Source organism: Lactuca sativa, chromosome 6 (genome assembly GCF_002870075.4).
Source record: "Lactuca sativa cultivar Salinas chromosome 6, Lsat_Salinas_v11, whole genome shotgun sequence".
NCBI lineage: Eukaryota > Viridiplantae > Streptophyta > Magnoliopsida > Asterales > Asteraceae > Lactuca > Lactuca sativa.
The window spans coordinates 104,339,002-104,364,411 of record NC_056628.2 but is presented as its reverse complement, the minus strand read 5'-3'; the positions used below and the strand labels follow the sequence as shown (position 1 = coordinate 104,364,411).

At 38.5% G+C, this 25,410-nt stretch overlaps 4 protein-coding genes and 1 non-coding gene across 10 annotated transcripts; 4 read left to right on the top strand and 1 right to left on the bottom strand.

Moving 5' to 3' along the window:
• Positions 1–6,361: 6,361 nt before the first annotated feature.
• Positions 6,362–6,468, top strand: LOC111875875 (small nucleolar RNA R71). The gene has a single exon (XR_002844824.1). It is a non-coding gene; the product is annotated as a small nucleolar RNA R71 (small nucleolar RNA).
• A 1,150-nt stretch (positions 6,469–7,618) lies between these two features.
• Positions 7,619–7,995, top strand: LOC128126710 (50S ribosomal protein L16, chloroplastic). Its single transcript, XM_052764691.1, has one exon. It carries the CDS (start codon positions 7,628–7,630, stop codon positions 7,985–7,987), a length of 360 nt encoding a protein of 119 aa, XP_052620651.1. The 5' UTR covers positions 7,619–7,627; the 3' UTR covers positions 7,988–7,995.
• A 108-nt stretch (positions 7,996–8,103) lies between these two features.
• Positions 8,104–8,698, top strand: LOC128126709 (50S ribosomal protein L14, chloroplastic-like). Its single transcript, XM_052764690.1, has one exon. The coding sequence runs from the start codon at positions 8,104–8,106 to the stop codon at positions 8,470–8,472; it is 369 nt and encodes a 122-aa protein (XP_052620650.1). The 3' UTR covers positions 8,473–8,698.
• Positions 8,699–8,850: 152 nt separating this feature from the next.
• LOC128126708 (30S ribosomal protein S11, chloroplastic) lies at positions 8,851–10,211 on the top strand. Its single transcript, XM_052764689.1, has one exon. The coding sequence runs from the start codon at positions 9,760–9,762 to the stop codon at positions 10,168–10,170; it is 411 nt and encodes a 136-aa protein (XP_052620649.1). The 5' UTR covers positions 8,851–9,759; the 3' UTR covers positions 10,171–10,211.
• A 5,948-nt stretch (positions 10,212–16,159) lies between these two features.
• LOC111875871 (uncharacterized) lies at positions 16,160–24,211 on the bottom strand. 6 transcript variants are annotated; one of them, XM_042895852.2, is made up of 17 exons: positions 23,873–24,211; positions 23,521–23,796; positions 23,335–23,432; positions 23,093–23,246; positions 22,896–23,006; positions 21,926–22,759; positions 21,650–21,811; positions 21,471–21,570; positions 21,285–21,379; positions 21,006–21,209; positions 20,842–20,898; positions 20,707–20,778; positions 20,410–20,508; positions 20,034–20,165; positions 19,560–19,733; positions 19,047–19,230; positions 16,160–16,442 (listed from the first exon to the last, which is right to left on the bottom strand). In XM_042895852.2, exons 1-16 carry the CDS (start codon positions 23,975–23,977, stop codon positions 19,075–19,077), a joined length of 2,829 nt encoding a protein of 942 aa, XP_042751786.1. In that variant the 5' UTR covers positions 23,978–24,211; the 3' UTR covers positions 16,160–16,442; positions 19,047–19,074. The 6 variants fall into 6 exon arrangements, with proteins under 6 accessions (XP_042751786.1, XP_042751787.1, XP_023728167.1 ...); XM_042895853.2 differs by lacking the exon at positions 16,160–16,442 and adding an exon at positions 18,278–18,749 and having other exon boundaries at positions 20,707–20,751; XM_023872399.3 differs by lacking the exon at positions 16,160–16,442 and adding an exon at positions 18,278–18,749 and having other exon boundaries at positions 23,873–24,210.
• Between the last annotated feature and the right edge of the window lie 1,199 nt (positions 24,212–25,410).

The following is a 25,410-nucleotide window of genomic DNA, read 5'->3' as shown; positions in this document are numbered from 1 at the left end:
AAAAGATGTTCATACTATTTAATTACTTTCCTATTAACAGAAAATTAATTATCATTCACACACAAGGTTCTTTAGCAAGCTAAAACTAACAAAAATCACCAACATTGAATTAATCCTACCAATAATCAAACCATAGTCTCAATTTTGTATCCCCAAACAGAAGTTTATGAGTTTTAGCTCATGATTGAGGTAATAAACAGCAAATGACCGAATTCTAATTGCCTAGCCATAATGGAAAACAAAAGATTAAGTAGAATGATGAGAATTTGCCTCAAATCTCCTTCGGAATTGCATTCTAGGTTGTATCTTCCTTCTCTAGAATTCTTCTGACTCTTCAATCGCAGCTAATCTCTCCAGAATGGTTCCAGAATTCCTAATGTCGATATGAGAAGTTATATTTATAGATGCGAAACGACTCATCGAGTCCACTGCCGACTCGCCAAGTCCATCTCTTAATCCCCGTATATGATAAGTCTCTGAGTCTTTATCTTCTCGAATCTTCGATCGAACTCGCCGAGTAGACGACCCTACTCGCCGAGTAGGTGTTGTTTTTGGTGGTTTTCTTCTTTGTTCAATTCCCGAGCTCCCAACCACTTCTCCTGCTTCCTTCTGCTTCCGAGCTTCACTTTTGTACTGAAAACACAATTCAAACATTATTAAGTACCTTTTGTCCATGATATGCGATAAATTAGCTAATAAACGATAAAAATCTATACTTATTATGAGGCTAAATATGCAAATATCAAAATACCCCACACTTGAATTTTGCTTGCCCCCAAGCAAAACTGAATTTTAACACATTAGAATCACATATGACAACTCCAATCTAACCCAGCCATTATGCCAAGACCGCAACGCATGCATTTGTGTCTAAAAATTTTCCTAATAACCCCCCATACTCCAAATACTCACAATCCTCATGAACATTCGCCCACTTATCCCGAACAACGCTCATTTAATGCATCCCTCCGAATCAATCCGCAGAAAACCTCCTATCCTCAAGGTATTTTTAGTTGAGCAACCCAAGCATACATAATCTAGAATTACAATTTATGATACCACTATGGAGCTCTTTTGAATTCTTCACTTCCTTGATAATTTGATCTTTGGTTTCTTTGAATTCACCACCTTTGTTGTTTGATTTTTGGTATCTTCAATTTTTGAATTCCTTGGAATTTTGATCTTTTGATCTTCACTTTAATTGCTCCAAAATTCTTCAAACTTTTCTTGCAATTCTCTCTTTTTTTTTTAAATCACCTCACTTTTTTTTAAACAGGGGCGCTCAACCTCAACCTTTATTGGCTAACGATAATAATTTTCCTGGATACATTTCTGGTACACGATGCTAAACATATTGCATCCTTCGCGCTAAGCAAGGTCGTGTTTTTGTCCCATGATTTCACTGGAATAAGGAAGCCACAAATGCACTAGAACGTATATAGGCTCAACTAAACATTTGGGTCTTCATGCAATCGTCAACATAACTCTAACATGGAATCCTAATTACTCAAAACCAAAATTTTCTAAATTAATCCCTAAGTCACATTTTTTTGTATGCAGCAATTTTAAAAATTAACCTAAATTACGACATTAGGATTCTATATTTACTAAGATGACATCAACCCCTACCCCACACTTAATTTATGCAATGTCCTCATTGCATATTATGCATCATAAAGAACAATAAAATAAAAAGGGAATTGGAACAAACTCCCCTGGGATAGCAGTCGCTAGGTCGATATCTCTATTCTTCAACTCCATCTTCAATTGACTTTAGACATGGAAATGGCTCATCCACGTCTTGGGCATCAAATCACATGTAGACAGCTCCAAATAGGCATGAAAAATAGTATAAGGTCTTCAGGAATTGATCGGGAAAAATAAATGATCAAGTGGTATATTCAACAGCATCGAATCAGCAGTCTTTTTGGTATAAAGTGAGTGACTCGTCGAGTCATATAAACGACTCGTCGAGTATAGTCGCGGAAAGCTTCGAAAGTGCGATAATACAAAGCGACTCGTCGAGTCATTTAAGTGCAATCGGCGAGTAGACCGCTGGGTGGAAAAATTCACATTCTGCATTTGGTCCAGCTTTTGATAAATCTTCAAAACTTTTCATAACCTCTAGACTCATTCACTCATGTCCCTCCGGACCGGACTCGACACCTTAACTCTAAACTCCACCCTTTCTTGACTCTTTTCCACTCTTTATATTTTTTTCTTTCTCTCTCAAACTCTAGACCCTTTATGCAAGCATTCCTAATCCAAAATCTGAATGTCATCAAGGCAAATTAAACATCAAGCATAAAAATAAAAGTCTTATGAAAAATCCCAAAACACACTGATGTGTGTAAAACGAACTAGTTTTAATCCTACTTTTAATTAATAAATTTAGCAAACAAAGGTAGTGAACCTGTCTTTTAGTGGTATATTTGGATAAGCAGGGTGTCGAACTCAGGGAACGGAAATTAATCTGATAACTAATTTTAACTAAACAAGTAATAAAAGTAAAGGGTTTTTTCTCTAGTTTTACAAGACTAGAAACTTAAACATTGCACTTAAAACAATTAACTAACTAAACAATTAAAGCAAATGACAAATTCACCAAATTTATTAAAGGGGTTTCTGTTTAGGTTCAACTAATTCACTCCTATGATTATTTAAATGATACATTAATTATTATTGGTTACCAACTATAGTGGTTAGGTTCATGTTCATTACTTCTAACCCTTATACAATTAATCAATTCAAGAAGTGGCCAATTGTTTAAACTAATTAATTCCCTAGTTCAATTGTTTGGATTAAATAAGATTTGTAATTGGTTAATCAAGTTGGTGTTTCAGTTAACCTCTTGTTTGTTGGTTTCTCAAACAAGCTCACACATTAATTTACCCATTCTCTAATTAATCTTAATTTCATATTCATTACTCTTAAGCATATGATCAAGTGTTCACATAACATATGAGGTTAATAATTAAGAGATGTTCATGGAGCTTAATTACCTTCCAATTAACAGAAAATAGTTGTCATTAATGCATAAGGTTCTTTAACAAACTTAATTTAATAAAATCACCAAATAACAATCAATCAAAAAGTATATTCTAAGCCATAGGAGCAAATTAGTCTTCCCCAACAGAAACAAAACGAATTTAGTTCATAGTCATGATAAAAACAAACTCAAAAACAAATTTAACTAAGCTAAACATACTTAATTCCTAAAGCTAAGTGGAATGATTAACCTAGTTGCCTTGATTCTTCCAAGGATTAAAGATTAGGGTTCCTTAGCTCCTCCAAGGGTTCTGCAATCACAGATGAAGCTCCAAAAACGTCAAAAGTCCCCCCCCCCCCAATCGGATAATAGTTTGGTATTTATAATTATCACAAAACAGGGTGTACTCAGCGAGTAGCAGACTCAACTCGCCGAGTAGGTGCTAGCTATCCGTCTCAAATCAGGAGTCTTGACTTATCTTCTGGAATATATAAGTGTACTCGTCGAGTAGGCTCGAGAACTCACCGAGTAAGAAAGCTTTTGTCCCTCATTCTTCATTCTTTGCTCTCTAATTGCTTCCCCTTGTTCCCTTTCCCAAGCATGTCTTTTGGACTGAAAACAAAATTTAAACATTATTAAGTACCTTTTTTCCATATTATACACATAATTAGTTAAAAATGAATAAAAATGTATGCTAAATAATTAACTAATTATGCACATATCACACACCAAACAAAAACAAAAACAAAATAAATTGGTCAACAAAGGATAAATAAAAGAAAACTAATCCTCCTCCTCATCATCATCTCCATGCACAGCTCCACTCCCACCAGCTCCACTCCTTCTCTCATTGATGTTCTCGTCCCAGGATGGTACATAAAGGAAGTTACCACCATCCATATGCGGAATATGGAAGTGGTCAAAAAGCCGAATGTTGGACTCGTTGCTAAAATTGAGACTCCTTGCCATTTGATCTTGCATTCTCCTCATCTCAACATTATACCAGTCCATTGGCACTTCATCATTGTCCACTGGAATCACCGGCGGTTCCTCCTCCACGTCCCGCTCTCGCCTCGATCTAACCTTCCTTCCCGGTGCCTCGGGACCAACCACCGGATCATCATGCGGGATAGCATAATGACCACCGCCATAATCCTCAATAATTCTTGCCCTCCGAAAAAGAATGGGATTAAAGGGAGGGGCAGGAATCATCGTCATCAAATTCCATGCACCACGGGTCATCAACCCATATGAGTTGGCTAGCCGGGTGACGAACATGCCACCATTAATTTTGGAGGTTTTGCGATCCTTGACTGCATCCTCCGATAAATAAGAAGCCAAACACCACGGAATGTTGCAAAATGTGTTGGGTGTGATGATGCTCCAAAGATAAAAGACATCAAGGTTGGACACCTTGTCGTCGTCCTTCCTTTGGTTAATGGTGGTGGGGATAAGGCGGTGAATGAGACGGTGTGTGTGTGTGACCTAATACTTCCTTCTTGGTCCGACTTCGGAATGTATAACTTGTTGGCGATTGTGTTCCACCAACCCGTACTCGTAACACCATCGGGGAACACCTTATGAGAGTGTTCCAAGAAAGCGCGAAAAATAGCAGTAGTAACCAATGGTCGATCGTAAATCCCCAATCGGCATGCCAAATCAATGACCGAACATTGATGGAATTCGCCCCCAAGTAAAAAACTAAAACTCGCGGGATGGTAGAAATCATCTCCTCCTCGGAAAGACACCGTGGAGAAAAATTCCCAGCAAAGTTCCCGATACACCGGTTCTTGAATTCTAAAAACCCGGCTCCATCCATCACAAATCATTGTCTCCCCCTCATACGTAAATTCCTTCAAAAGGTAGGGCGCCAACTCTTCTTCATATCGGACATTCTGCAACCAATCCCAATCAACCCTGTTAGGTACATACACCTCCTTCTTCCCCAAAATAATTGGAATTTCAGGGTCTTCTTCCATATCAAGTACCACAAAGTCCACGGGGAATATGAATTTATCCACCTTAATGAGGAGATCTTCGCAAACACCTCTTGGATGAATAGTCGTCTTGTCCGCCAAATGGATCTTCATATTCACAGGCCTTGGCTCCGGTAAATGCAGCTTCTTGAAGAAAGAGAAGGGCGTTAAATTGATACTTGCACCCGAATCGGTCAACGCTTGAGTGGCAAGTACATTTCCAAATTGGCAAGGAATTATTATGCTCCCCGGATCGCCCTTCTTTTCTGGTAGCTCACTCAATACTATCTCCGCGACTTCAGCTAAATCTTTTCTAGCAACAAAGAGACCCTTTAGCAAGTTAAAGTACTTGGGTGTTTGAAGCATTGTTTCCACAAATGGAATGTTGACTTGAAGGGCTTGAACATGCTCCATGAAAGCTTTATACGCTCTAACCTTTTCACCGGGCATGGCTCTGATTGGGAATGGCAAAGGGGGATTGTAGGGCTTTGAGGGAATAACAGTTTTGTCATCAGCGCAAGGACTCGTCGAGTCCATTAGAGGGACTCGGCGAGTCTGGTCGGGTTTAGCTAGAGCCGACTCTTCTGCCTTTTCTGTATTCACCTTGGAGATCTTCTGTGCAAGTGTGAAAATTTCTTCATAGCTGGAAGTCACAACGTTCACATTCTCCATTCTCGAATTATTCTCGGTGTTACTTGGAAGTTGACCTGGTCTTCTCTCGTTCACTTGATGTGCAAGTTGTCCTAGCTGTTTCTCAATATTGAGAATAGATGTCTACTAATTCCTTAGCATATTTCTGGTCTCTTGTATTGTAGCATCATGATCATTATGTCTTTTCTCGGACGCGGCTATAAATCTAGTGAACATCTCTTCTAAATCGGCTTTCTTTTCCATAACCGGTTCTTTCTTTTGATAAAATCCCCTCTCCTTCTGCTTGTATTTCTCCTGCTTAGCCTTCTTGTATTCTTCATACGGGAGCCATTCCTTCTTCGGTTTCCGCCAATTCTCGTCGTATCAATCGCCGCTTGAGTAGAACACTTGAGCATTCTTTTTTCTATTTTCATCCAAGTCACAATCCTTCGTGAGATGAGTCCCTCTACAGTTCTCGTATCCAACTCGAATAGCATGGATTGTTTGATCCATTTTTGTCATTCTTCTATCTAAACTATCGAGCTTAGCCATCATCGCCGCCATGCCATCATTGGCCGAGTTCACTACCCCCCGACTTACTTCATTTCTTGGATTGTGGTATTCTCTAGAATGCTTAGAGAATTCTTCAATTAATTCCTTGATTACCGGGGGTGCCTTCTTTGTGAGTGGGCCTTGCGAGTCGAGCAATTGTCGTGTGGTGACATTGACTCCATCATAGAAGATGGAGACCTCTTGTTGGCTATTGAGGTCATGGTGTGGGCAATTTCTAAGAAGACCTTTGTACCTTTCCCAAGCCTCATAAAGAGACTCTCCGGGTTGTTTCTCGAAGTTGGCAATAGCTTTCTTCAACTTAGCTATTTTGGAAGGCGGGCAAAAGTGGTCTATGAACTCTTCTTTCATCTTAGCCCATGTGGTGACCGACCCGGGAGGAAGTGACTCGAACCAATCCTTTGCAGCACCCTTGAATGTGACTGGAAGCATGCGAAGTAGCTGGGTCTCGCGTGGCACATTTGGTACATCGAAGTAGTCAGCCACATCATTTACTTCATCCAAGTGCTTGTAGGCGTCTTCGTGGTCTTTTCCATAGAAGGGAATCTCCTTGAGTTGCATGAGGATATGACCCTTTAGCTCGAAAGTAGCGGTAGCGGGAATTGCGGGCTGCACAAGTCTCGGACCAGTGTCATCGCGCATCCTCTTCTTCCATTCCCCCATGGGGACTTCGTCGATATTAGCCATGATAGCTAACTCGTCCTCAAAATCGGATTCGTGCTCGTACGTAGGTTCTTCTTCTTCCTCGGTCTCGTACTCGATGTCTTCTTTAATTGGGTCTTCGATTGTCAAAGAGGCGCTGGATGCTCCTGATTTGCTGCTCTTCTTCTTGCTGAAAACGGACTTGAGGTTCTTTAGTAGCGAATTCTTTGAAGAAGCAGATTCTCCAACGGCTTTTCCTTTGCTCCTCCTTAATGCGGATTCCGGGTCTTCGAGAGGAGGGACCAGAGGTGTATCAGATCCTCGGGTCATGAAACAACTGCAAACAAAAAAAAACGCGTAAAAGAATAAAAAAATAAATAAAAATTCAAACTATGAACAGCGATGAACTCGCCAAGTCGGCACGATTGCACTCGGCGAGTTGAAGGCAAAAACAGAAAAAATTTCTAATTACTTTTAAAAACAGATTTTTATTAAAACTTATACTAATTACTAAATTACCTAAGAATTAACTTTGTGTAACATAAATCCCACACAAAGGATCGATTAAACTAGAATTTAGTGCTAATTTATAACCGTTCCCCGGCAACGGCGCCAAAAAACTTGATATGTGTAAACTCAACTAGTTTTAAACCTACTTTTATATTATAAAATGAACACACGAAGGCAGTGGACCTATCAATTGTGGTAAAGCTAAATAAGTAGGGTATCGAACACAGGGAACGGTAAATTAAAACTAAACACTAATTTTATCTAAAATAATTAATAAGTAGGGGTTTTCTCTAGTCAACATAGAGGAAGAATGAAGGGAATATCTTATCGAGGTAATGCTATTTGTTTTGGTAAATACGCTCTTCAGGCACTTGAACCCGCTTGGATCACCTCTAGACAAATAGAAGCAGGTCGACGAGCAATGACACGAAATGCACGTCGCGGTGGAAAAATATGGGTCCGTATATTTCCAGATAAACCAGTTACAGTAAGACCCGCAGAAACACGTATGGGTTCAGGTAAAGGCTCTCCCGAATATTGGGTAGCTGTTGTTAAACCAGGTCGAATACTTTATGAAATGGGTGGAGTAACAGAAAATATAGCCAGAAGGGCTATTTCAATAGCAGCGTCCAAAATGCCTATACGAGCTCAATTCATCATTTCGGGATAAAAAAGAAATAGGCCTTGGGTAAAAAAAATAGCGGGTGCGGGTTTCTTTTTTTGGACAAACAATATTTCTTTTTTTCTTCGACCTTTGTATTGTAAAAAACAGATAAAAAAAATGATATGATTCAACCTCAGACCCATTTGAATGTAGCAGATAACAGCGGGGCTCGAGAATTGATGTGTATTCGAATCATAGGAGCTAGCAATCGCCGATATGCTCATACTGGTGACGTTATTGTTGCTGTGATCAAAGACGCAGTTCCAAACATGCCTCTAGAAAGATCAGAAGTGGTCAGAGCTGTAATTGTCCGTACTTGTAAAGAACTTAAACGTGACAACGGTATGATAATACGATATGATGACAATGCCGCAGTTGTGATTGATCAAGAAGGAAATCCAAAAGGAACGCGAGTTTTTGGTGCGATTGCCCGAGAATTGAGACAGTTCAATTTTACTAAAATAGTTTCATTAGCCCCTGAGGTATTATAGGTATTATAAAATCAGAGCACGATATGGTTATAGTAGGGTATTTAAAAAAAAAGAAATATATTAAGATTCATTTAGTAGATTTTGTCTCACGTATATACCTTTCAAAATTAATATTCATAAACAAATACGTAAAAAAAAAAAGAAAAACATGTTGATTATATCCAAATTTGGAGGCACCAATAATTTTAATTAATCATGGGTAGTGATACTATTGCTGACATAATAACCTCTATACGAAATGCCGATATGTATAGAAAAAGCGTGGTTCGAGTAGCATCTACTAATATCAGCCAAAGTATTGTTAAAATACTTTTACGAGAGGGTTTTATCGAAAACGTGAGAAAACATCGAGAAAACAACAAATCTTTTTTGGTTTTAACCCTACGACATAGACGGAATAGGAAAAGGACTTATAGAAATCTTTTAAATTTAAAACGGATCAGTCGGCCGGGTCTACGAATCTATTCTAACTATCAAAGAATTCCTAGAATTTTAGGTGGGATGGGGATTGTAATTCTTTCTACCTCTCAGGGTATAATGACAGACCGAGAGGCTCGACTAGAAAGAATAGGCGGAGAAATTTTGTGTTATATATGGTAATCCTTCTAATATCCGAATTCAATACGAAACTTCTTATTTGTGAAAAAGAAAAGAGAAGGGGTGGGTTGTCTAATAGGGTTCTTCCTCCACTAGTTGATACTTCAAGGGGGTTTTACCTGTAATGAAGAACAAAAATGGATTCATGAAGGTTTAATTACTGAATCGCTTCCCAACGGCATGTTCCGGGTTCGTTTAGATAATGAAGATATGATTCTAGGTTATGTTTCAGGAAAGATCCGACGTAGTTTTATACGGATACTGCCAGGAGATAGAGTCAAAATTGAAGTAAGTCGTTATGATTCAACCAGAGGTCGTATAATTTATCGACTCCGAAACAAAGATTCGAAAGATTAGGTGTTTTTTCAACTTCACTATTTATTTTGTAGGAATACGATTCAAAATAGAAAATTTCAAGAAACTTATTTTCTTCCAAAAAGTGGATTCAAAATTAAAGTAAGGAGTGGGAAATATGAAAATAAGAGCTTCTGTTCGTAAAATTTGTGAAAAATGTCGACTAATCCGTCGTCGGGGACGAATTAGAGTAATTTGTTCCAACCCAAGACATAAACAAAGACAAGGATAATCAGCCTTGTTAAAGACCCGATATAAAAATAAGAAGGGGATCTGTTTTGACATGAAATGGATATATCCATATATCTCTGACTCAAATTTATGAGATGATAAAATATGGCAAAAGCTATACCGAAAAAAGGTTCACGTGGACGTATTGGTTCACGTAAGAGTACACGTAAAATACCAAAGGGGGTTATTCATATTCAAGCAAGTTTCAATAATACCATTGTGACTGTTACAGATGTACGGGGGCGAGTGGTTTCTTGGTCCTCTGCCGGTACTTCTGGCTTCCGAGGTACAAAAAGAGGGACGCCATTTGCTGCTCAAACCGCAGCAGGACATGCTATTCGTGCAGTAGTAGATCAAGGTATGCAACGAGCAGAAGTCATGATTAAAGGTCCCGGTCTCGGAAGAGACGCAGCATTACGAGCTATTCGCAGAAGTGGTATACTATTAACTTTCGTACGGGATGTAACCCCTATGCCACATAATGGCTGTAGACCCCCGAAAAAAAGACGTGTGTAGAAATAAAAATTGAAGATATTTCAATAGCAAGAGAAACAAAGGAAGAGAAACAAGAGAAATAAATGATTCAATGGTCTGATCAAATAATATTATTATGGTTCGAGAGAAAATAACAGTATCTACTCGGACACTACAGTGGAAGTGTGTTGAATCAGCAGCAGACAGTAAGCGTCTTCTTTATGGGCGCTTTATTCTGTCTCCGCTTATGAAAGGTCATTTATCTTCACAAAGAAAACCAAAAGGGACTCATCCCATCGATGGATTATAAATATCATATTACTTAGAAGCAATACCGATCAATATGATCTTGGATCATGGAATAGTCATCTTGAGAATATTCATCTTGACAAAAAATTATCGACATAATAAAATATATATTACAAGCACTAAGGGCTATAGCTCAGTTGGTAGAGCACCTCGTTTACACGCGCGCCGATGTTTTTCAGGGGAGTCCATCATGGAATCAAAAAAATTGATCTTATTGACAAATCGATGTCTTACTCCATTCCATAACTTTGAGGGAAGAAGAGAACAATAGCCTGACAAGGGTTCGGTCCGTTTAGGTGCCCAGTTAGGTGCCAAACAGACCCCATCATTGATTTGATATATTGATAAGGTGAATACCCAGTCTATTCAATGCTAGGCTGAGCATAAGGGCCTCAAAAAAATCTCTTTTCGTCCTATGAACTTTAAGGTGTACGAAGTTTCATATTTGATTTTTAAATAGAGCGATAGAGACTTCATTTCACTTAGGTTAATCTAGGCCAGAGGCAGACCTACGTCAAGATAACCCCCCTTGAAAAACTTTGGTAGTGTTCTGTTTGGCACCTAACTGGGCACCTAAACGGACCGAACCCTTGTCAGGCTATTGTTCTCTTCTTCCCTCAAAGTTATGGAATGGAGTAAGACATCGATTTGTCAATAAGATCAATTTTTTTGATTCCATGATGGACTCCCCTGAAAAACATCGGCGCGCGTGTAAACGAGGTGCTCTACCAACTGAGCTATAGCCCTTTACAAGACTAGAAAACTTACTAACTATCACTTAAACTAAAAGCTAGAAAAGCAAAGAATTAACTAGATTCAATAATGAAAAGGGCTTCTGTTTAGTTCAACTCAATTGATCCTATGGTTGATATTATGGTAATAGTGCAATGGATTAACTCTTTTGTTGGCCACCGACTCAAGTGATTAGCTTCGCGTTCGCTACACTAACCCTTAGTGAACAAACTAACTCAAACAGTGATCAGTTGTCTAATTTAATTAAATTCACTAGATTAATTATTCGGGTTAATTTAGACTTGCAATAGTTAACTAATTTGGTCCTTTAGTTAACTTCTTGTTGATGGTCATCACACAAGCTCACACATGAATGTACCTAATTTTCTTATTAATTCTAGTTTCATATTCATTAATCCTAGACATATGATAAAGTGGTCACATAAACATATGAGGTTGATAATCAAAAGATGTTCATACTATTTAATTACTTTCCTATTAACAGAAAATTAATTATCATTCACACACAAGGTTCTTTAGCAAGCTAAAACTAACAAAAATCACCAACATTGAATTAATCCTACCAATAATCAAACCATAGTCTCAATTTTGTATCCCCAAACAGAAGTTTATGAGTTTTAGCTCATGATTGAGGTAATAAACAGCAAATGACCGAATTCTAATTGCCTAGCCATAATGGAAAACAAAAGATTAAGTAGAATGATGAGAATTTGCCTCAAATCTCCTTCGGAATTGCATTCTAGGTTGTATCTTCCTTCTCTAGAATTCTTCTGACTCTTCAATCGCAGCTAATCTCTCCAGAAGGGTTCCAGAATTCCTAATGTCGATATGAGAAGTTATATTTATAGATGTGAAACGACTCGTCGAGTCCATTGCCAACTCACCGAGTCCATCTCTTAATCCCCGTATACGATAAGTCTCTGAGTCTTTATCTTCTCGAATCTTCAATCGGACTCGCCGAGTAGACGGCCCTACTCGCCGAGTAGGTGTTGTTTTTGGTGGTTTTCTTCTTTGTTCAATTCCCGAGCTCCCAACCGCTTCTCCTACTTCCGAGCTTCACTTTTGTACTGAAAACACAATTCAAACATTATTAAGTACCTTTTGTCCATGATATGCGATAAATTAGCTAATAAATGATAAAAATCTATACTTATTATGAGGCTAAATATGCAAATATCACCCCATCTGAAGACCCAGCCGACTTGCAGATCAAGGCATTTGTCACCACTTTTGCTTTACCCAGATGGTAAAGGATCTCGCAGTCATAGTCGTTGACTATATCCAGCCACCTGTGCTGCCTCATGTTTAGGTTCGGTTGGTCCATAATATGCCTCAAACTCTAGTGATCCGTGTAGATAATACAACAGACCCCATACAAATAATGCCTCCAAATCTTGAGGACAAAGACCACTGCCCCCAACTCCAGATCATGTGTGGGATATCGTGTCTCGTGCGGCTTTAGCTGTCATGAAGCATAAGCTATCACCCATCCTATATGCATGAGGACGCCCCCAAACCAGTGAGGGATGCATCACAGAAGACCACAAGATCCTCAATTCCCTCTGGGAGGATCAAAACTGGGGCCTCACATAATCTCTGCCGAAGGGTCCCAAATGTTGACTGGTGCTTAGGGCCCCATCGGAAATCCACCCCCTTCCTCGTCAAACAAGTGAGGGGTACTTCAATCTTGGAGCAATCTTGAATGGATCTCCGATAGTACCCTGCAAACCCTAAGAAACTCCTGATATCTGAGGGAGATTTCAGAACCTCTCATTGCATCACAGCCTCGATCTTCACCGGATCGACCAATATCCGATCCTGGTTAACGAGGTGTCCAAGGAACTGAACCTCTCGTAACAAAAAATCGCACTTCGAGAACTTAGCATTAAGCCGTTCTCGCCTCAAAACCCCCAGAAGCCCACAAAGATGCTCCTCATGCTGCTCTCTGGTCATGGAATATACCAAGATATCATCAATTAACATAATAATTGAACGATCAAGCATTAGCCTGCGTAATCGATTCATCAAATCCATAAATACCGCAGGCGCATTGGTGAGCCCAAATGGCATCACCATGAACTCGTAATGCCCATAATGAGTCCGGATCGCGGTCTTTTCCACGTCCTCCTCTCTAACCCTGACCTGATGATACCCGGACCTCAGATCTACCTTGGAGAACCAAGATGCACCCTGAAACTGATCAAAGAGGTCATCAATCTGTGGAAGGGGATAACGGTTCTTCACCGTTAACTTATTCAACTCTCGGTAATCAATGCACATCCTGTGTGAACCATCCTTCTTCTTGACGAAAAAATCGGCACTCCCAACAGAGAACTGCTCGGTCTGATGAACTGCTTGCCAAGCAGATCCTGAAGCTAAAATGACAACCCATACATCTCAGGCGGTGCCAAGCAGTATGGCACCTTGGCAATCTGGGCCGCACCTGGCATAAGGTAAATCTTAAACTCTACATGCCTCTTAGGAGGCACACCGGGTAACTCCTCCTGAAACACATCGACAAACTCCCTAACAACCATGACCTCTGAAACTGAAACCTAATCCCCAACACGCATATCCACCACATAAACCAAATAACCCGCACACCTGTGCTAAATATACTGTCGAGCTCTGGCTGTAGAATAAAACCCTGAACCCATCCTTGTGTAATCTCCATAGATAACCAATTCTCCCCTACTTAAGGTTCGAACTACCACACGTTAACCCTCACAATCAATCATAGCACTGAACCGGCTCAGCTAGTCCATACCCACAATCACGCAGACATCCCCCATGGGGATAGGGATCAAATTGATCGGATAAGGAACCCCGGAGATCTCCAAAATACAACCATGATATACCGATGATGCAGAAACCCCGTGTTTTTTGGCGATAGAAACTCTCAACAGACACTCTAACTCCCCAATGGGCATATCAAACTCCCTACTGAACGATCGAGACACAAAAGACCTACTCGCACCCGAGTCAAATAACACTAGAGTAGGCAAAGAGTTCACTAGGAACGTACCTAATAGAGGTACATAGATAAGCATAACATAAAACATAATCAACAGAACAAGGGATAGAAACATATCAGTCACAACATCGAGAGCTGCTCTGGCCTCCTCGGCAGTGAGCTGTAAAGCACGACCTCGAGCCCTCAGGGGCTCCACCCTGCCCTGACTCCCATCAATGATCCTTAAAGTAGCCGGCATTGGAGCCTGCACCGGCCTAGCATCAAGCGAGGTATAATTGGCATTCACATGGCCAACCCGATCTCAATGATAACAAATCATGGAACTGAGTGTTGGGGCCTGTTGGCAGAAATCCCTCACCATATGGCCCTACCGGCCAAAATTGTGGCACCCAGAAGATGATCGGTAAGTACCTTCATGCACCTTGCCGCACTTCCCACAAGTACGGCCCTTCCAGCCCCCAAATCTGACATCAGCGGTCTTAAACCGCTTTGGTGTAGGATTCGACTACTCTGGGGCCGACCTCTACTCCCTCTTCTACAAATCAATCTCAATCTCAACCGCCTAGCAACCTCCTACATCTCCAACAAAGAACCATAACGTTGGGTGGAAACAAATGTATTATCTCCATCTTGAGCATGCTCAAGTATCGCGTCATCTAGGCTTGCTCAGATGCAGCAAACTCAAGACAAAACATAGCCCTCTCTGTGAACATCTTGGTGATCTCAGTCACCGTCTCAGTACCCTACCTCAAATCTAGGTACTCCTGGGCCAACCTTTCACGCTCCACCAGCGGCACATATCTGGAGCTGAACATCTCTGAGAATTTCTCCCGGGACATAACATCCCTCTGCTCAGCAGAAAATGAACTAGTATCAAGCCTCCACCAATCCTTCGCTCCGCTCCTCAAAAGGTTCAGAGTGCACCTGACCTTCTGGTTAGCTGGGCAAGAACAAGTGAAGAAACACCCCTCCACATCAGATTGCCACCTCATGGTAATGATCAGGTCATGCACCCTATCAAAATTCGGGGGCTTCGTATTGTCGATGTCCCGATACTGAAAAACCCGACCCGATCCAACCCCTGCAGCCACAACGGATGTAGTGGTTGTAGCAGCAGTAGTCTTAGACAAAGCAACGTAGCGCTCATCAAAATACTCAATCATAACGGTATTAATAGACCCAAACATCTCTGGAAACTGAGCTCATAAACGAGCAACAACCTCCTCCTGCATGATCTTCCTGATCCTGTCATCGAACGCACCTGACCCACCCTGACTTCCAGCTCCTGATCCCGAACCGGACCCGACCTCAAATCGACGCGTAGTCACCATTCTGAAAATAAACCAAGAGGATATCAAATAACACACCTATCATATCAGGGGTACCAACTCCCAACAAAGCCCTAAGGGTTGTGACTTCCTTGTTACGCATACGGGTCATCTTCTTTTAGTAGTACGGGCCCATACTACCTTTCATACCTACCCGTATTTGTCTCACTTGATCATCACATTAACCCTAACAACACACACTAGCATAATCATACACTCAATCCTCACTCCCTAGAGGAAAGGTTAAACATCTCAAAACTGGTTGGCTGACCCCACACAACTCATTCATGAAACTTCCACCAACCTTGCAGTACTTGTGTATGTTAGTCATACATAACACTAGACCCTATAAACAGTCAAATATCTGATCCTACCCTAAGCCCTTAATCAAACAAGAACAGGAAATAAGGCTAAACCAAACATTCTCAGGCTATAAAATCTTAGTTATTCCTAACTGCGATGCATGTACTAAACAACTACAATAATGATGTCAATTCTATTATAGAAGACCATAAAATTAGGCAGTTCTATCATGCAAAATCATGAAGATCCCTAGCCTATCGCTAGCATGCTATTCAAACATATCATAATATCAAATAATAGTATGGTATTTTGGGGTCTACGTACTGGCTTCGGCTGATCGTACACATCGCATCATCCTTGACTATTTTGAAAACCATTTTAAAAATCATTTAAAAATCTTTTTCCTTAGTTTGAGACTGGATTCACACGAGTGTTCCTCCAATTCACTCAAACTAAGGCTTTTATACCAACTTGTAACATCCATAAAATTCATGAACAATTTAAACTTGTAAAACAAACCAAAAATCATCATTGTTTACAAATAGTTTTCAGAACATGTTTAATATCAGAGTGTTCCCAAAAATCATAAAACAAAACTCAATGAGGTGCACGATCACGCCTTCGCCTTCCCGCGATCCTCTGGGTACCTGAAACATAAACCAAAACTGTAAGCCCAAAGTTTAGTGAGTTCCCCCAAAATACCAATACACAAACAAATAGCACATATACAATAACAACATGAAATGGGTCAGCTAACAGACTAGATTACCCATGAGCCCACAGCATAAGTCTGGATTGCCCTTGGCCCACAGCTTATGTATGGCTTGCTCCCTGAGCCCACAACATAAGTCTGGCTTACCCCCTTGGGCCCATAGCTTATGTTTGGCTTGCTTCCTGGCCTGATCAGTCCTCGGACTAAATACCACTAAGCACTCAGTACAAGTCTGGCATGCCCTTCCCAACCCTCAGGTAGTATCTGGAATGTTCATGAGCCCTCAGTATGAGTCTAGCATGCCCTTCCCGACCCTCAACTCATATCTGGTTTGCACCAAGATTTTTTTGCTACAACACGGAGTAGTACAACCTAAACCCAACCCGCATAATATGTCGACATATAACAGATAATATCATATACAGATAAACAGCCAATATCATAGGTAGTCCTACAGATCTACCATACTAGCATATCAAAACTAGCATGCATATATATTCCATACTGAACATATCAACAATATCAGGTTATCAAACCAATGGGGCAACCGTGGTGCCTTCGACCCGAAAGTACAGTGAGGAAAACTCACCTTACAAGCTGAACAGAACTGATAAGGTCCGACTCCGAATCTTAGCTCTCTACTCAATGCCTACATCCACCAAGTGACCAAATTCTATCAAAATCACAAAATACCCTCAATAGTCAAACTTGGTCAAACATGGTCAAACTCAAAATCAACTTGTCAAAATCAATAAACCTACTGAGTCAACCCAACCGAGTTAACTCAATATGGGCTGATCCATGTGAGTATGCGGGGCGTACTCTGTAGGTACGCTCAGCGTACACGAGGCTTCGTAGAGAACCACCATTGGGGTGGCCGACCGGGTACGCAGGGCGTACCCTCGCAAACTCAAATTCTTCATTTAGTGCTTGATGGCTTCAGCACTTAGGCTCCCACTTCAGATCCAAGGTCCAGAGGAATACTAGCGTCATTAATTTTCCAACTTTATGACTCCACATGTCCATAAGGTCCTTAACACAAGGTCTTAATCCATTAAGACCTTCTACAAGATGCATGGAGCCAAACTAGCTAAAGGAACCTCATTTTTATGGCTTAGAACCCTTCCTAGATTCTCTTCTTCATCTTTTGCTTTTGTTGTGCAAGTTTTTGGTCCATAAAGTTGCTTCTCTTTAAGAACTTATTTGGTATAAGTATTAAAGCTTATGTTTTTACATTATTCTCAGCTCAAGGACAAAAAATAAATAAAGTATATAAAAATGAAAAATAATGTTAAAAAAACCATGTAGTGTAATTATTTACAAACTATAAGGACCAAATTTGAACTTTAAATGATTGATTTTGCAAAAAAAAAATTAACAAAGTTAACTATAAAACTCATTAAGCGGGCTAAAGCGATAATTCTGCGAGAAAATTATGGTCATAGCAATAATAAAAATATGTTAAGACTTTTTCTAATTACACGTTAAAAACTTAAAACTTTTATGATATTAGTCCTATTTTCAACTTCAACTCATATGTTTTCATATTATTCTCAGCTCAAACTAGGCTTCATTTCGTGTGTTTCTAAGCTCAAACAATGTTAGTTATTATGTGTTACAAGTGAGCTAACCGATGAACTTAGCATCAGAGAATGCGATCTTGTTCGCAAAAAAAAAATCTCGTATGATTAATTTTGAAAAAAAAACGGCCAAAACTAGTTAGGTTAAAACCGAAGCCGATCTCAAAAAACAGGTTAAAAAACCAGACTGTTTTTAGTTAAGACCGATGTTTGTGCACCTCTATTTACGTGTCCAACAATCGATGTACAAAAAAACCCAATATATCCGTATCACAAAATCAAATTAGTTAATAACAAAAGTCCAAATCCAAATCCAGCAACAGCTGTTGGTATTAACGCCTTTCCCCCTCTAATGTCCATATAAAAACTTGCTGTTCACTTCACCCTCATGCTCTTTCATATAAATTAAGCTTCGAGAAAGAAATGGATTTCATTCCTTTCCAGCAGCAATAATTATTTTGTTCCTTGGCACTCACTCAATGGTATTGGTAGTTGCACAGCAACCTACATTCATCGCCACCATCAACAACTACCCATCCAACACACTCTTCTTCCACGCCCAACAGACAAACAACCCCTTACATCATATCTTCTTCTTCTTCTTCTTGTATTATAATATTTATAATATAATATTTTACATCATATCATCTTCTTTCTTGTACCTTCATACCAATAATAAAACACCATCATTGTTGAAGAAACGAGTAATTAAAAAAAAAAATTCTAAACCACTGTGATTTCATTTTGTTTTAGATTTGGTCTTTTCCCAATCACACCGTCTGATTATGGTCAGGGTATTTAAAGACTTGTAGAGTATTTTTTTTTATTAGTTAGGTGGCCTGATTTGATTGGACATGACCAATGACCAAATCCATAACAAAATGAAAACAGTTTCAAGACAAGAGTCTTAAAGCAACAAATTAGTGTGAATGTGAGATGTTTTGATTTAGGTTAGGTACCTGATGTTGATGATAGCTGATAACTGTGTCAGAGTGTCTTGGCCAACTTAAAATTAATGGAGTCGGAGCCAGGAGCAGTTATCAAGTTTCCAGTATCAGACATGTAAAAATTGTTGTAATTGATTCTCGTAACCAAATCCACCAAATGCGGAAATTGACCCACGTTCAGCTTGAAAGATAGAACCTGCATGCACCCAACTTCCTCATAACTCATAACTAAGCCACTTACTTCAATAAAACATTATATTATAATTATATATAGTATATAGCAAACTACTTTCTTTACTTTATTACAGGCAGCGTTGTACTTTCAAGAATCTACACAAACCAATTTTGGCTGCTATAAATAATTGAGGAAATTTTTCCAAGTATGAAAGTATAATGGTTGATATAGATAGATAGATAGATAGATTTTTCAAAGTACAATGGTTTACTTAATAAAAAAAAAGGGGGTATTATTGTATGTCAAGTAACAAGACAGAAAAAGGAAAAGAAGAATAATGATAAACATACCCTGAGAAGGAAGGCGATGCAGTCATCAAATTGTTTGTGAATGCGGTCGACTTCCTTGTCACATCTGGCCTTGATTGCAGAAACAGCTCCACCGCTACTCAAAGTCTGCTGCACCGAGTAGAAGTCTAGTGCTAGTCCAAGTATACTGTTGATCCGGCTCGCAATCAACACCCACTGTCAACCAACAAATATGAAATACCAATCTACTTTCATTCTTTATTAGTTAGTATTACTACCTCTTCCTAATAACTCTTGATTCTACTTTAACCCAATTCTAGAATCCAACTACAAACAGCTTTTCATTTCTATACATTGCCAGCTGCTATGACTTTGTAGATTTTTGATTTTTCAAAGTGAGGTGTCTTAAAATGAAGGTTCATAACACTATCACTATTTAGATTTAGAAAGTAGGTTGCTATTTCTTGTTACTATTAGAATAGAAAAATCATCTTGTTAAGTGGTTAAAAAACTGACCAGCTTGTCAGGAACTACAAAGCACTGGCGTTGAATTGACAGTAAGTATGCCTCGTGAACCTCAATCACTTCATCAAGAGATCCGGCAGCTGCCATTCCTTCACATAACTCACGCCATGCGCTATGGTATACCTATGTTCACATCAACCAAACCAAACCAACTTTATACACTTTCATTTCTTCATGTTACTTACACCATTCTACTTTTAAAAAAAATAATTACAGCAATGCCATCAAATTTCACTGTCCTCCTAACAAGAAAGAAGTGAAAGTACAATGCAGAATACCTTCAAATAATAGGAAAAAACTTTGCCCTAAATAATAATACCAAGGTAGGTGTAGACTGTAGACTACTGTAGAGGAGGTTATTAGTTACCCTGTCCATAACATATTGATGAAACGCATCAACGAAATGAAGAAGTTTTTGCTCCACCAACCATCTATGCTTGCGATTGACTGTTGTTGTGCCTCGTTCCTGGAAACATTAAAATGAAAAAAGTAAAACAATCATCCTATATGAATATGAAACTGCAACTTATAAAATATCAATGTCATGGTGACTGCCGTAGCAGTACCCACATTCAAGTATTTTGAAAAACATAAGTTTTAAAAACATTCAAGTATTTTGAACAAAGTATACTATTATACTACTATATCAAGTAGCAGTACCCACCTTCCACATCCATCTTCGAGCTTTATCCAGGACAAATTTTGCACGCTTAACCCTCAATAAGAAATTCATCACCTGCTTATTATTAGCGTATAAATAATCAAACTCACCAAATAGACAAAAGACAAAAGACACTACCTGATTGTATTTCTTTAGAGTTTCAGCATTAGCTATAAGTTCAAGCGGCCACGAGACCTACAATTAAAAAAGTACACACGACATGATCTTGATTATAGTCCCAATTCTTATTTTCTTTCTATCCAGTAGCAGTAGCATTAAAAAAGTAAGTATTAGTTAGTCACCTTATATGTGAAGTTAAGGGAGTCAAGGTCATTGATTCCAGAGACCTGTGCACGATGATTTTTACGGGGACTTGAGACAATAAATGATGATGATGATGTAGTAGTAGTAGTCTGTTGAGCATCACCATCACTTTTTGTTAATGATACAACTAAGGAATCCGGTGAGCTTAGTACTGTGGCATCAGCAGAGTTCCGTATTGAGTCCTGAAAACTCATTCATTCATTCAGTAACTGCAAGCATCAATATACACAATGATATCAACAACCATTAACCCATACCTGTAACACTGTGTTCAACTCAAAATCATCGTCCCATGATTCTCCTTTGTCCAGCTTATTGAAAACCACTGTCAAGAAATGCTGCAGAAGATCACCTGCTTCCAACAAACTTTTCAGAATTTAAATTCTCTTTTTAATATTATTAGCAGCAAACCAAATAAGCAATCAGCATTTACATAGCACTACCAGAGCCTAACAAATATACATCACGCAGCACTCCCAGCTCAGCCATCAATTTCCAGTCATATAGCAACTTTGACAATATCTGATTGCCAATATGATCTACCTGAAACATTATTAAAATATGTAAATACAACTGACAATTTACAATTTACAATTTACAATTTACATGCAGTCAAAGATACCTGCTTCTTGATATAAAACGTAAGGCATTCCCTCAAAATAACAACAGGAAGTGGAGTAGATTTTGGTTCAACAGTTTGAATCCAGCCAAGGACTTTTGACACAAGGGTGCTGTTTTTTTGGAATGGTAAAACCTCCGACATCATAAGCTCCTCCTGTTTCCACTTGTACGTCAAAAACAAAGTAAATATATATATATATATATATATATATATATATATATATATATATATATATATATAATTTACTAGATTAAAAAATATATATGTATGTGTTACCTTAAAGGACGGAAGGATAGTTGGAAATGGAAATAAAGATTCCACCACCTTTATGCCATGTTGAGAGCGAGAATCACCAAATGGAAAACCACAGGCATAATTTGTTCCTTTAGCTGTCATAAAGTCTTCACCCATTCCACCAAATATAGCTTTCCTCAATTTGTCATCGTTCAAAGGAGGGAGAATGTAGTTTTTAGATAGGTTTAATGAATTCCAATCGTGGGTATTTGCTTTTGCTTGAAGAACCTTTTGGCATACAGTTATAGTGGGATTTTCAGGACAAAAGGAGCTAAGAACCAAATCTAGATTCTGTTCTACTTTCATGTCATTGTTGAGTGCATCAACCAAAAACTTATGCCAAATCTTCTCCGAGTATGCTACTAATAATTTCTCCGTTGAAGTTGCAGAAACAATTTTATCATTTTTCCAAAAGATTTCAGACATGTGATCACCATGACCAATCAGAGCTGTTAATGACAAACAAAATATTTCTGACAAACTTAGCTGATGAGTCATGCACCCTTCTTTCTCGTGATGCCTATCAACAAGTGTTGATGTGATAGGAATATGCTGGATCAACTGCAACGACTTTCCAGCTGAAATTATTTCTTTTGCAATATCTTTCAAGAACAAAGGACAAACCACTAGATCATACTCATTTTGCCCCCTTGTTTTTGTTGCTACTTTTCCAGACATCTTTTTCTGTGTCAAGGGAAATAAATCACTCACATGAGCCGCACTTAGCTTCTTATGCTGTGTTGATCTTAACAGGTAACTCTTCTCCCAGAATTCAGCCTCATCTATAGCAATCGCTTTGTTTGCATAAAAGAACATCTGCAAAAATAAATAAATAATACAGTTGACTAGTTAGTTAGTGTTTGGCATGATGATGGAAACAGGACCATGGTTAAGACTTGCACCAGAAATCATTCGAATTGGTATAAACAGGTAGGGCTGAAATTGAAATTACCTCCTCAAAGGGATCATCTAGTATTCCCTCAAAAATCCAGGAATCAAGAACCTCAATATATGGCAATAAACATCCAACAAAGATATAGAGTAGCATCCTGTATGAATCTTCCTGTAAATAGCAGCAAAATGTATAGCTTTTTTAATCAACACTAACAACAGGAACTGAGTATCAAATGACCAATAAAGTGCCACAACCTCACCACCTTGCACAAGGCAAGCATCATTAAGCTTTTCATAAAGATGGTTGAGAATGTGAACGGCTGTTTCAGCAGATGAGAGAGGTGTATCACCTTCAATCGGGATGGCACCATGCACTATCTGCAATAAATATTCTGCTCCACCACAAAGCCTAAACATAAACATTGATTAAACATTAAACATGATGTTTTTGATGCATTCACCATTCATAAAAAATAAATCCCAAACACTTCACATACCTTGTTAAAGAATTTCCCAATCCCAAAATGGTCGGAGTAGTCCCAGTATTAGAGTTGTTCATCTTTAGTTCCTCTGTCAAAGCAATATCGCGTAATTTCTGCTCTAAGGAGAAATCACTAATAAGCAGAAGCATACAACAGAACACAACGCAATAATGCCTGAATGTGTTGTGTGTCGTTACTTACTCTAAGCCAAGCAGAAGCTGAGGAAGCAAATGCTCTCAAGGTAGGTGGAGGCGACCTCGAACTGCCAGACATATCTTCTATCTCACAGAGCCTAAGCTCTACCAATTTCAAGCATGTTGCTGAATAAACAAATTGATCTAACACCATACCAAGACTTGTCTGAGAGAGGTGCGCAACATATAACCCCTTTCTCGCACGATAACCCTGCCCGATCCCCTTCTCCCAGTAAAACAAACAGCTTGAAAACCCTTGAAGTATCTGTAACACACCTCTCACCTAAAACCCAAAAAATGCACTAATGATACTTACTGCTTGATAACCAAAATGCGCGGAAAATCAAAATCAAACATACCAGATCAAATTCGTTCGTACGAGAACCGGGTAAGGGGGAACCGAAATGCAACGAACTAGTGAATTCACTGTTGATCTTGTCGATGAAACTTTTAGAAACTTCCATTTTTTTCAGTCTATGGGCAACAAAATGCCAATACAAGCCCTAAAAGGTACTCTAATTCTGAATGGGAACCGATCGACGGCGATCCATAGATTTTTCCGGCTGCCGGATGTTCGCCGAGGTTAGCAGACCTAGGAGATCGGTTCAAAAAGCGCGAAGAAATTGAAAATCCACAATAAAGAATCGCAAGAACCATGCCCGAAGCCCGTTTAACAGCGGGTTGGATTACACATCAATTAATGCGACGTTTGATTTGTAAAATTAGACAAGGGAATATATTAAGTATTAAGGTAATTAATTTTTCCGTATGCATTTGGTTAATTATTTTTTTTTTTTATATATCTAGATAATAAATTTGTTGGAAGTGTTCATATATGACCATTATTACCTGCTATAGTAATTTAAATCCTAGATGTGAACGTAAAACAAGTTCGTTATCTAGATGTATAGAAAAGTTTTATCAAATATGAACAAAACAAAAAGTAAAAATTAAATTACACGAATGGTCCCTGTGGTTTGGGAGAATTTGTGTTTTTGATCCCTAACTTAATTTTTTTTAACTTGGATGGTATTTACTGTTTATTTTTATTGTGTGGTTGGTCTTGTCTTACCTAAAAAGACTATTGTGTCCTAATTAATTTATTTTTTAATTAATTTTATTATTTATGTATTTATTTTTTTACATATTTAAAAAAATTAATAGACCACACATATTTGTATCTCCTCGGATGATTGCTACGGTTTATTTTTAATTAATTTTTTTTAACTCGGATGATCCCTACTGTTTATTTTTGTTACGCGTTTGGTCTCTGTCTTACCTAAAAATACTATTTTTCCCTTATTAAATTTTTTTAATTAATTTTCTTATTTATGTATTTATTTTTTATATATTTAAAAAAAAAATAATATACCCCACATATCTATATCTCCTCACCGTAAACCTAAAACCACATTTAAGAAATTTAATTTGGGTCTTACTGGTCACCATCTCATCTCTCATCCTCCCTGAATTCTATTTCTTTTCTATCTTTAGTAATATCGACGTCTTCACCATCCTTCTTTTTGTCGTTTCAACTATGGTGAACCATCACGATAACCTACTGTCTCTTCATTTTTAGTGGGTTGTAGTATTAATTCGACGGAGTTGAAGGACCGAAAAAAGAAGTGATGATGAAGACGTCGATATCACTAAAGATGGAAAATAAATAGAAGTTGAGAAGGATGAGAGATGGGATGGTGAGGAGATACAGATGTGTGGGGTCTACTAATTTTTCTTAAATATATAAAGCATAAGTACATAAAAGAGAAAATTAATTAAAAATTAAATTAATAAGGGTACAATAGTCATTTTAGATAAGACAGATATCAAGCTCGTAACAAAATTAAACAGTATAGACCATTCGAGTTAAAAAAAAATAATTAAAAAATAAACAGTA

Bases quoted from the DNA above. Each gene is read 5' to 3' on its own strand.
- LOC128126709 (XM_052764690.1), top strand. From the start codon at position 8,104: ATGATTCAACCTCAGACCCATTTGAATGTAGCAGATAACAGCGGGGCT.
- LOC111875871 (XM_042895852.2), bottom strand. From the start codon at position 23,977: ATGGAAGTTTCTAAAAGTTTCATCGACAAGATCAACAGTGAATTCACT. The intron at 22,760-22,895 runs GTAATTTCAATT...TTATTTTTGCAG, and splicing joins TAGATGATCCCTTTGAGGAG to ATGTTCTTTTATGCAAACAA. The intron at 19,734-20,033 runs GTCAGTTTTTTA...GTTGGTTGACAG, and splicing joins TTGTAGTTCCTGACAAGCTG to TGGGTGTTGATTGCGAGCCG.
- LOC128126710 (XM_052764691.1), top strand. From the start codon at position 7,628: ATGAAGGGAATATCTTATCGAGGTAATGCTATTTGTTTTGGTAAATAC.
- LOC128126708 (XM_052764689.1), top strand. From the start codon at position 9,760: ATGGCAAAAGCTATACCGAAAAAAGGTTCACGTGGACGTATTGGTTCA.